At 40.5% G+C, this 12672-nt stretch overlaps 1 protein-coding gene across 1 annotated transcript in view; it reads right to left on the reverse strand.

Annotated features, from left to right (window-relative positions):
- Positions 1-964: 964 nt before the first annotated feature.
- srgap1b (SLIT-ROBO Rho GTPase activating protein 1b) overlaps positions 965-12672 on the reverse strand; it is a 55631-nt gene continuing 43923 nt past the window's right edge. Inside the window, exons 11-22 of the mRNA XM_060889100.1 lie at positions 12409-12436; positions 11667-11697; positions 11510-11570; positions 11312-11389; positions 10850-10984; positions 10580-10685; positions 9361-9585; positions 7067-7146; positions 6715-6892; positions 5458-5592; positions 4693-5062; positions 965-3369 (exon numbers count right to left, since the gene is read on the reverse strand). Of these exons, the coding sequence (XP_060745083.1) occupies positions 2989-3369; positions 4693-5062; positions 5458-5592; positions 6715-6892; positions 7067-7146; positions 9361-9585; positions 10580-10685; positions 10850-10984; positions 11312-11389; positions 11510-11570; positions 11667-11697; positions 12409-12436 (1808 nt within the window). The 3' untranslated portion in view covers positions 965-2988. The remainder of the gene's footprint in view (positions 3370-4692; positions 5063-5457; positions 5593-6714; positions 6893-7066; positions 7147-9360; positions 9586-10579; positions 10686-10849; positions 10985-11311; positions 11390-11509; positions 11571-11666; positions 11698-12408; positions 12437-12672) is intronic.

Here is a 12672-nt window from a genome sequence, read left to right on the forward strand (position 1 = left end):
ATGTTATACAAACACAAAAACCTTCAATGGTTTTCAAATTTCAAAATGTCCTGCTCATTTCTGCCAAATTACTGACTGCACCTTAATGTGAGTTATTCAGTGTTGAGTAATCATCTGTTTATAAATATGTACATACTGTAAAATGCTGCAGTTGTTTGTTTTGTTGTTAATGTGAGTAAAATTTTACATTCTTTCACCTCATCTGTGTGAATCAACACTCGAGCTGTAAATAAACTGGAGTGATAAAGCATCATGTCGTTAATTTCTATTTAGTCCCTAAGATCGAGCGCAAAATTCTATTTATTTATTTATTTCTTTTTCGAAATCCCTGCAGATTTGAGACGTGGCCTGTGACGACATCAGAGCACACATTAAACAAAGTGTACTGAATGTGGACACGTTTAAACAGTGATTCGTGTACAGTTTTGCCCTGTTATGTCCTCGCGTAAGATTTGGACACAACTCATATGTTTACAGTATTCTTTTTCAAAGAACTTAAAGCATGTATGCATGTGCACAGAGCCGATCCTGACCTCCCTGGGGCCCTAAGCATAATTCTGCTAAGGGGCCCTCCTACCTGACCCGTGAGCCATTTAAACCATTTGCCACACATTCACACTTGCACTAGCATCACTGTACAGCTAATTTAGCTAGTCAGATAGAGACTAGAGACAGAATAAACTTAAATTTACTGTTATTTGCTCTTGCTGACATCAAACTTGAAGAGAACACAAGTTTACCTGATTGCTGTTGTCACATTTCACTCTCATTTTGTTTCTTTTTTCTCTTTTCATGGCCAGATGGATAGCTCCGCTTCGTATTGTCATCTACACAGTAAACATTAACACGCGCTGTAAAGCGAGGCAGGGGGAGGCGGGGCCTTACGTAATGTGCGGGGCCCTACGCAACCTGCGTAAAGAGCGTTTATTTACATAAAAAAAAAAGATACCAAACACTAGAGTGATGCATATGAACTTACTTTATTTCAAAGACATTCAGTTTTTGACAGCTTGTTAAAATGCACTGCAACATGATATAATGCTACATGCCAAATACAGTCCTATACATGAAAGTGCAACGTCACAATGGGTTAAATGTACATACTTAATTTTCATTCAAAAGTGGTTACATGTTTGGAAAGAGCTCTATTCTTAAAATTTCATTCTTGGAACGACGCTTCAGAGAAAGACAGGCACACGACACATCTGTAAGCAGAACAGGCTCCTCCTCTGTACACACATCCTGAAAGGCACTTTCGCGTGAACCCACGGCGTGCATGTGTGTGGGTGTGAGGGGAAAAAAAAGTGTGTGTCTGTACACACGCACGCCGTCACGCGAGAGAGCACCAGTAGAAACGAGGTTTAAAAAAAAAAATCGTCACCCACTTAACGAATCAATAAATTAGTAGAAAATATTGCAGGTAGAAAAGAAAAAAATACATCAAGAAACAATCAGGAAAAAAGTGAGAATTATTAGAATCATTATTTGTGCATAAAAAAGTGAAAACATGGCTGTTTGGTAGTCACATGACCTCTCTTGATTCAACTCCTCATCTATACATTTGGATCAGCCCACAAACACACACACACACTTCACCAGTCATACAAGTACACTAACAGGAGAGCCTGTTACACATGAAATATTTAAAGTGCACACACACACACACACACACACACACACACACACACTGGAAGTACAGGCTAAAAATCAGAATGGCAATCACTACACTCTTAGGAAAAAAGTTTAAGCCTAGAACCCGTGAGATTTTGTCCGAATACCAAACCCTTCGTCCCCTTTTAAGAACCCTTGTTTTTTTCTAAGAGTGTTTAGTCTGCGTCTAACGCCAGCAGTGCCAGAATGAAAGTGTTACCACGGCAACCAAAGAGAGGGCGTGGCCTGACATGCTCAGTCACACCATGCCAGATTCATCACTTCAACGCTTTCCTCATCCTTCCCTTCGCCAGTCACACACAATTCCACAACAGGCTCTTATTAAAGCTCATTAAAGACACGACACGAGTGCCCTCAGAACGGCCGGGCTCCGCCCCTCCTGCTGCGGCGTCCAATCGGGTTGCGCTTCCACGGTGAATAGGAAGGTTTTTGTGGTGATCAAGGCTTCATGTGGTATCAGAGTGAATAAAAATAAATAAATAACGTGGAACATTCAGTTAAAGGAGCAATAAGCAACACTTCGGTTTCTGTTTGTTTTGTTGGATTCCTGGCCCTCTGATTGACACGACAATATTCACACCGACCCCAGGGTCATCGACATAAAACATTGACACATGGAATATCATAATATATTACATTTAGTAGAATAATATATTTCAACAGAACATTTTGCTTACTGCCCCTTTAATACATTCAGACCTTTTTTTTTTTTTACATCACCGGACCCTCTTTTTGAGGCTAGGTGCTACATTCACCATCAACACCCTATATGTGATATATCCCTTTTTCCCATGATGCACCTGTTTTATGTCCTTCAACTCAAATAAATAACAAACAAAGAAAGCAGCATAAAACTGTAAAGATGCCCCCTTTTTTGGCAGGAATGACCTTTCATAAGGCATGGCAAATTAAAGCACTTATAATGTACTGCATCGAAAAAAAAAGCATGACACTTTCCGAAGCCAGACTCCCAAAGCCTCTCTCTCTCTTTCTCTTTCTCTCTCTCTCTCTCTCTCTCTCTCTCTCTCTCTCTCTGCCATCTCTGAATGTGTTCCTTATAAAAGTATCTACGCACACAGACACAGGTAAAGTCCTAGTCATATTATTATGTTTTTAGAGAATATGCACGCACACACACCACCCTGACGACACGGTAAATGATTATAATATCGTAGACTAACTCTACTTGACTCTTCTTGTGTGGAAGCTATTCAGTATTAACACAATCACCCTGTCTGACCCTCCATAAGCGTATGTAAGTCATTCCTTAGGCTTATTGCCGACCCTGTTTTTCCTCAGGTTGGACACGTTGCAGGCTCACATGGTGCCCGATTTGTCGTTGGGGAAGCTTTGGGGTGGAGTCGGGGGCTGTTGAGGAGGCTGAGCGTTAGTTTTTGGCAGGATGGCAGGTTTGGGGCGTAGGGCTGGGGGGCGGAGCGTCACGCCCAAGCGTGGAGAGGGGAGTGGCTCGGGGCATCGGCGGGACGCGGGGCCAGGTAGAGGTGGCAGGGGGCTGTGGGGACTCAGCGGGCTCGGTGAATCGGACGGGCTGGACAGGGTGGAGGGGGTTGAACCTGACGGGAGGGAGGGGCTGCTCTTCATCTGCTCCAGCGTGTCGAGCACCAGGTCCGGTTTCCCGCTCTGCCGCTCCAGCTCACGCAGCTCATTCAGGGCCAGGCTCATGGTTTCCTCAATGTCCTGCACATTCACACCAAGGATTAAAAGTCAATGTAAAAGTATTGGCACCCTCCATAGATAAAACAAATGTCTATTTCTCCACATGTTCAAATACTTTACTAATACTTATGAACCAGTAGTTGCTCGAGTGTTTATACGGAACCGTCAGCGCTTTTACGGTTTCGGATCACGTCGAGATTCACAGCGATGGTGAATTTTGAAATCTGATTGGTCAGAAAAATGATTAAATAAATCAAAATGAAATTAAACAGCTAATTAATTTTTTATCATTTAATCATAGGTTCATTATAATGGCAAATTAATTAATGTATGATATTAATCATAATATAAATATAAAAGGGTTATATTATTAATCTTTATATGAATGTGTTCTAATCCGTTTCTATAGTAACCATGTAGTTACAGTGAACACAATCAGATTAAAACAAACAGGAAACAAAGAGAAACTGGTGAAATGGTGAAAAGGTTTATTTTACTAAACTACTTAATTCTACTGAATACAACAGACGTTATTAGTGCAGTTTTATTTGTTTGTTTGTTTGTTTGTTTATTTATTTAAGCACAATTCGAATTTGTTTTAAGAAAAAATTAAAAGAATTTCTAAGGACAAAAACGCCACAAGCATGTTTTTTTGTTAGAGATAAACAGATAAAGAGACAAAGCTAGAACAGAAAGGAATAAAACCGTTTGTTAATGTTAATTAATGATGATAAATCGCTAGAATTTGCATGTTTAATTCATGACTTTTTTGAAAGATCATTTCGAATTCATCAAACATCTTAAGAGGATGAAAAGCTTGCTGTGGATATTAGAGCTGGCAAATTGTGTATAAAAATTTAATGTGAACTTTAATTGAATTAAAAAAACGCAAGGTTACAGGACGTGTTCGTGTCTCACGATCCAGACGAGCTGAAATGTAATATTTATAATAAATATAATACTTATATTTTACTGTAAGGAAAAAAGGAAAACATTAAAAAAAAAATACATTTCAATAGTTTTGATTTCTTTTGTTGTTTAGATGGTCAGATTCTGTCATTTTTGATGGAAGCCTCTCTGACTGAACTCATTTTCAGGTTTGAACTAGAATTGTGAAATGAACTTTTTATACGAAAGAATATCGCACTGATTATTTCACACTGATCTTACTGTTCTGCCACCAATCCATATTCATATCGACTTCTTTTATTCCTTATAAAATAGTACTGTGACTATTTGTGTTCTTTTTCATATATTATATTCTATTGTTTTTATTCTGGTTTCTATGACATCATGTTCTGATTGTATGTGAAATAAAATGTGAATTTGCTCAGGGTTACTGACCTGTGCCATGGTGTGTGTGTTGTGTGTGCGTGTGCGCTGCTCAGGGACACTGCAGTGTAGTGAGGACGGGGACTGGCGGATGGGTGGACTCTCCCTGTCCCTGTCCCTGCGCAGAGACTCGTGACGGCTGATGCTGGAGCTCAGAGTGCCGTTGCTGGTGGTGTTGGTGGAGTTGTTGTTGTTGTTGTGTCCTGCACGACGCCGTGTCGTTTCGGGGCTGTCCTGATGTCCGCCGTGTCCACGCAGCAGCTCCCGTGGGCTAAAGTGTCCCGTCACTGTCACCGTCACCGGTGGCGAGCTGCGCTCCAGACCGTTACCATGGCAATGACCTGGGGCCCGGCGCAGGAGAGCCTCCGTCCTCTTCCTGTGACTGGATGTGGAGATGATGATGAATCGGTTAATAGAGAATTAGGGATTAATTTGTTCTCCGGAGGTCAGTAATTGGGTTTTGTGGGAAGGTTTAACTGTCGATGTGTCTAATAGTGTGAAACGTGTGTGAGTCAGGCCTCAGTTCTAGTCGAGTGGAATGGAATTTCCTACGTACGAGACCTCATATTCCTCACAGCTGCACTCAGATGATGTAGAAAAAGGAAAAACACTTTTTTCCATCTTTGAGGGTGAATAAGCATCTGTGTCTGTGACTGACGAGAATGTAATGTGTTCTCTAACATTTCTGTTAATTGGGAAATGAGTAAGCGTGTGTGTGTGTGCGTGTATGTGTGCGTGCGTGCGTGTGTGTGTGTGCGTGCGTGCGTGTGTACTCACCGGCTGATGAAGGTTTCTGGCAGTCTGGGTTCAGTCGGGGAGGTCAGGGATCTCCTGGAGTTTACTTCATCTGTGGGAGTGCTGCTGTGTTCACTGTCTGCTTTCTGACTCAGAGTGTCTGACATGGCCTCCTCACTGAAACCACAACAATCTCATCCATTCTTTCTTTCAATTTCATTTATCTGATTAGAGCCTTTAACAATGGACATTGTCTGAAAGCAGCTTTTTATAAATATATAAATTCAGGATATGAATCATGAAGGTATAAATGTATCTCTAACAGTTAAGACAGAGGTGACAGTGAGAACAAATGAAAAGCAGATAAAGTAAGAATGAATAAAATCAGAGACACCGCAGCAATAACACAACAGGGTTACTGTAGATCAACACAAAACTACAGCTGTGTGAAAGCATATTCTCACTCACTCTCTATTTCACTCACTTTTTCACTCACTCACTCACTCACTCACATTCTCTTATTCACTCACACTTTTTCACTCACTCACTTACTCGCTCTTTCACTCACTCACTCACATTCTCTTATTCACTCACACACTTTTTCACTCACTCACTCACTCACTACTTCACTCAGTCACACTCACTCACTCATTCATCTCACTCATTCAACTTCACTCACTCACTCACATCCTACTTCACTCACTCACTCACATCCTACTTCACTCACTCACTCGCTACTTCACTCAGTCACATTCACTCACTCACTCACTCACTCACTCACTCACTCACTCAGTCTCACTCACTCACTCACTCAAATCCTACTTCACTTAGCCACATTCACTCACTCACTCACTCAGTCTCTCTCACTCACTCACATCCTACTTCACTCACTCACACGCTACTTCACTCACTCACACTCTCTCACTCATTCATCTTCTTCTGTCTCTCTCCTTCTGGTGTCTCTCCCGCGTTCTCTTTTTCTCCCTCCCTCTGGTGTATCTCTCTCAGTATCTCTCCCCCTCTTTCTCTCCATCCAGTGTCTCTAACTCTCTCCCTCTCTCTCTTTCCCTCACTTACTCTCCTTCTCTCCCTCAATCCCTCCCTCATTCTTTTCCTCTCACTCATATTTATAAATGCACAAATTAATACTCATGATGAAATATTATTTAGGGAAATAAGATGAGTAATGAAAAAAAAAACATGCTAGACATTAGACTTAGACATTAGTACCCTGCTGTGTATGTTGTGTAATCCCTTGGTAATGTGTGTGTGTGTGTGTGTGTTCAGCTCTGCACTCACTCCTGCAGTGTGATATACTGGTGTGGTATGAGTCCGTCAGTGCCGTTACACCGTCCCTCCCACCAGTCTTCAGAAGCTCTCTGGAAGAGCAGCAGAGTCGCTCCCTTCTTAAAGGAGAGCTCACGACCCGAGCGACCGACGTAGTCAAACTTCGCTATGGCCTCCACCGGCTCCCCCTCTGTGAGATGTGCAGAAAAAATAATCGACAGAATCAGATCAATTATTAGGGGAAAAAAGGAAGCGAGAAAATAAATGAAAGAATATTCGCATGTCCAGTCTAATGTGTATAGACATTGGACGTGTGTCTGATGCTGGAAGCTTAAATCACTACATCGTAAAAAAAAAGATTTACCTTCTTCACTGGTCTGAGTTTCTGTGCCACCATCTTGTTCTCCTTCTTCAAACACTCCAGGTTCACTGTATGGACTCTCACTAGAAAAGAAAGAAAAAACGACCCGAAAAAAGCTTTCAGAAGACAAAACAAGCTTGTTTAAATGTTTACTTTTTATAACGTTTCTTACACACTGTTAACATGTAGCATTGTAGCAGTAACTTCAGTTGTTTATCAGGAATGGAATTTTCTCTCAGGAGAAACCAAACAAAAGCAGTTCAACACAAACCTCGTTTTTTTCCCCCTTCGCCTCAAATTGTTGTCTTGTGACATCAAATAATGAATTAGTAAAACTCTGTTTTACTGCAATATGATACAAAACACTTAATTCAAATATGTTCCCTTTTCTGAACAGATGATTAGCTCGCTAATTTACCACAGTGAGCTAATGCAAGTCAACTAATGAATATTCATAGAAATGGGCTCTGATTATGAATATTCATGTCTAGTGGGAGGGGGAAACCTAGAGGAACGATTCTCAGTCAGAAAACATGCCAGATGTGTTTTAGAAGAATTTATCATATATTTTAAATAAATTTTAATAAATGTGAACACATACTAGAGGCAAAATTCAAAGATTAAGAAGATGATCAGAAACTCATTAAAATCTTCAAACAAATGACACGTGGAATTCAGCTGGTTTTTTTTATGTGTAAAATGTAAATGTTTAAGACAAGTTGTTTTGTTTTGTTTTTCTGTACAATGTGAAGTAAAAACCTCACAATTTTCCCTCAAACAATTTATGTAAAGCTCTACGGCTCAGGATTTAAAGTTTTTATTTTTATAACTTTTCTTCGCTACCTTTTTGTTGTTTTATATGTTCACTCATGTTCACCCTGTTCACTCACCATTCTCTCCTCTTCTCACCCCATTTTCTCTCCTTTTTCACTTCACATTTTCTCTCCTCTTCTCACACCATTTTCTCTCCTTTTTCACTTCACATTTTCTCTCACATTTCTCTCCACATTTTCTCTCGTTCTTCACTTCACATTTTCTCTCACATTTCTCTCCACATTTTCTCTCGTTCTTCACTTCACATTTTCTCTCACATTTATCTCCTCATTTTCTCTCGTTCTTCACTTCACATTTTCTCTCACATTTCTCACCCCATTCTCTCTCCTTTTTCACTTCACATTTTCTCTCGCATTTCTCTCCAGATTTTCTGTCCTTTTTCATTTCCCATTTCTCTCGCATTTCTCTATACATTTTCTCTCGTTCTTCACTTCACATTTTCTCTCACATTTCTCTCCACATTTTCTCTCCTTTCTCATTTCCCATTTTCTCTCGCATTTCTCTCTACATTTTCTCTCCTTTTTTCTCATAATTCTCTCCACATTTTTATTCATTTTCATTTCCCATTTTCTCTAGCATTTCTCTATACATTTTCTCTCCTTTTTCACTTCACATTTTCTCTCACATTTCTCTCCACATTTTCTCTCGTTCTTCACTTCACATTTTCTCTCACATTTCTCTCTACATTTTCTCTCCTTATTTCTCACATTTTCTCTCATAATTCTCTCCACATTTTCTCTCGTTCTTCACTTCACATTTTCTCTCACATTTCTCTCTACATTTTCTCTCCTTATTTCTCACATTTTCTCTCATAATTCTCTCCAGATTTTCTCTCCTTTTTCATTTCCCATTTTCTCTCACATTTCTCTCTACATTTTCTCTCCTTTTTGCACCCATTTTCTCTCACAATTCTCTCCATATTTCTATTCATTTTGCTTACCCCATTTCTCTCCTTTTTCACTTCACATTTTCTTTCCACATTTTCCCCCATTTCTCTCCCCCTTTCACTCCTCTTTCACTCCTCTTTCACTCCTCTTTCACTCCTCTTTCACTCCTCTTTCACTCCTCTTTCACTCCTCTTTCACTCCACATTTCTCTTTACTTTTCTCTCCCTTAAAGGCAGGTGCTTGTGTACAAAGCTGGTGGTCTCGATGCTACTGAAAAATCTCGTCTTTGGTGTTTTTCCTTGAGCAAATCTACCACTGTTAGATGTGTAACTTTACCTGTAGAAATTTTGCATGTTATTTACTTTCAGTTTCCATTGTATGCACTCTACATCTGTATTCTAATCAATTTTAGGCACATTATGTTTCTCTGTACTGCTATATTTTTATTTTTAGTCTACTATATTTTTATTAAACCTTTTCACTCCATCATGTGTGTAATTGGTTTGTGACAAATACAGACGTTTGAACCTTGAACCATGTAAATAGGGGTTTAACGATGATTTCCTGCATTCTCACCAGTACTCTGTGGTGCTCATACACTTCTCGTAGACGGGTCCCTCCAACTCTTTGGTGTCAGGGAAGATGACCTCGTGGTGGATGATGATGGTCTTGATGATCTCGTTGACGTGCGCCTGGCAGGAGACCTGGTCTAGCAGATCTGGAGTGGGCATCAGTGTCGGCCCGAAGCAGATGGCCAGGTTCCCAGGGTCCATCATGTTCTCGTCGCTGTACTGTGAGAGACTGAAGGACAAAAAGAGAAAGAGCTTACTGACCCATCTCATCAGGGAAAAAACTAAAAAAATGTGAGGATGTAACAGGGAGAGAGAGAGAGAGAGAGAGAGAGAGAGAGAGAGAGAGAGAGAGATGGGAAGTCTGTAATTAAGTGGAACTCTGCTTATGAATGTTTCATGTGATTCTGAAGACTGGGAAAGTCTTATTAAAAAGCACAGTGTCATTAGTTTGGCTTATTACTGACTTCATTTCTCCAGACTCGCTGTTTCCAGAGCAGCACATCACACCTTCTCTTTTCACCTCTATCCATCCTTTCACACACATCCCCACTCTCTCTCTCCTTTTTTTCTCTCTCTCTACCACCTCTTTCTCACAGTGCTCCTCCCTCTTCTTTTTCTAAACCCCCTTTCTATCTTTCTCTCTCACATATGCCTTTCTCTCTCCTTTTCTTCTCTCTCTCTGTCTGTCTCTGTCTCTCTCCCCTTCTTTCCTCCACCTTATTTCTCTGTCTTCCCTTTTCTGTCTTTCTCTCTGCTTTCTCTCTTTTTCCTCTTTTCTGACCCTCTTCTTTCTCTCTCCCTTTCTCTTACTCTCTCCAGTTTTCTGCCTCCCCTTTCTTTCTCTCTCCCCCTTTTCTGTCTTTTTCTCTCCCCTTTTCTCACTCCCTCTCTCTCTCGCTCTCTGTCCTCTTTTCTGCCTCCCCTTTCTCTCTCTTATCCCACTCACTCCTCTTCTTGCTCTCTCTCTCTCTCACTCCTCTTATTTCTCTCTCACTCCTCTTCTCTTTCTCGGCACAGCGCAGGGAGTGAATTCAATTTCCGGTGTGAACGCTGGCACTTAGTTTAGCTCCATCTCTCCACCCAGGAGACGTTTTTCTCCAGCAACCATGACGAAATTGACGATGACGAGTCCTGTTAGCATGTATATGTATTTTTGGAAGTATATATAAAAAGGTGTGTGTGTGTGTGTGTGTGTGTGTGTGTGTGTGTGTTGGTGTACCCACTGATTAAGGAATGCGAAGAGGTATCTCATGATCACGAGTGTGGGGCGTGGTGATGACATCAGGAGTTTTCTGATCAACAGCGCTCGCTCGTACAGACTCTCTGTGCCTGGAGATTATATTTAAACACACACACACACACACACACATACACACAGACAAGTGGAAATCTAGTGGAACATGTTGAGAACTAAAGGTTCTTTAACTATCCAAAGAACTGGAGTGAATTATCCAACACAAACACACAACCACACAGAGAGGAGATGTACGCACGGACGCAGGCGATGAGGTCATTGAACTTTTCCTTGGGGAAGAGCGAGTTGTCCAGATTGCGGAAGTACATCTTCAACACGCCGGCCACTGAATTGATGTCGTGGTTGTTCTCCTCATCAGTCAGCGGGTCGTTTCCTAAAAAAAACAGCCGTTGAGACGGGAATTTGCAATTACACGTGTCGGAGACTCAGACTCGGGCGCTGTTGAAAAGCAGCTCGGCATGTTAGAGGAAATAGTGTGCAGTGCGGTCAGAGCGAACTTCCTCTGAACAATTCCACAAAAGCTTAACAGATGCTGTGTGTGCATGCCTTCTGCTCTGGCTTCATCAAACTGAGCCTGAAAACAGAGTGCTCTGTCAGCATGCATCTGGGAGTGTGTGTAGGAGTGTGTGTGGCAGCATGTGAGCGTGTGTGTGTGTGTGTGTGTGTGTGTGAGTGGACGAATCATGGGAAGTCACCAAACCTCTCTCAAATGAATTCTTGATGTCGTTGACCTCCACCTGAGACCCAGAGACTCTGAAAATACCCTGGTGCTGCAAACCTACAGGGGTAATCACAAGGACACACAGAGCTCTGAGTATGTGTGTGTGTGTGTGTGTGTGTGTGTGTGTGTATGTGTACCACATCAGCTGTGTGTAACTAATTCCTAAGCACAGCTCACCGTAGAGGTTAATGTAGCGGATGCAGCTCTCTACAATCAGTGGAATGGCCTTGGCAGAATCCTGAGCACAAACAAAACATCCAACATTGACAGAAGGTCAGAAGTGAAGAAAAAGAAACACACAACACTCAGATACGGACGTGAGCAGAGACGCTACCTGCTGCCTGCTGTGGGAGTTCCGACGACGGCTACCAGAGTGAGAGAAAGAAACAAATCAGCACACACACACAAACACACACACAAACACGCACAAACAAGAAAATCGGAACAACAGCAATTTTAATGATAAGACACTGCAAGTACAAACAGTTTTCTGATTTTTGGATAAGTTTTGTCTATAATTAGTTTTTTTTGTGCAAGAATAGTGTAAGAATCTGGACATAAAAAGTTCAAACACAACAGAAAAGTGTCTATTTCACAGTTTTTCTACGCTCGTATTCTATGCTCAATTTTGTAACAACACACACGATATACTAATATATATATATATATATATATATATATATATATATATATATATATATATATATATATATATATATACACACACACACACACACACACACACACACATATATACACACACACACACACACCCACCTACCTAACAGGATTTTTTTTTTCTGAATGTGTGAAAATCATCAAATGATGTTCATAAGCGAACAAAACTCTACTAAATACAATTCCAGAAACTACATAAAATAAAATATAAAATATAAAAAACACAACCAATAATTTTACAAATGTCCACATTAAATTCGACTAGATTCATTAGATAAAGACAGATAAATATTCACCAGATAAATACATATTAAAAAAAACCAAAAACATTTGATTAACTGTGACGTCTTCTGTTTTTTTTTATTAACAGTGTGATGTTTTCAGGTCTGTTTTCTCACCTGGTGGTCATTATATCTGCTCTGTAGCCTGCGAGAGGAAAAAATAAACTCATTAATTTTACATTCTACATTCTGTCCATCGTGTGTGTGTGTGTGTGTTCTATTATAACACATTGTATGTAAAGCCCATCACTGGGGACCTAACAACTTCCTCAACTTCCTGTGTCCCTCATTTATTTTTTACTTACTCAAAAAAACACAAAAAAAAAAAAGGAGCCAAAAAAATAGTGTAATCAACTGGAAAAGTCTGGGTTATAAAATAAA

The sequence above is a fragment of the Tachysurus vachellii genome, chromosome 16 (genome assembly GCF_030014155.1).
Source record: "Tachysurus vachellii isolate PV-2020 chromosome 16, HZAU_Pvac_v1, whole genome shotgun sequence".
NCBI lineage: Eukaryota > Metazoa > Chordata > Actinopteri > Siluriformes > Bagridae > Tachysurus > Tachysurus vachellii.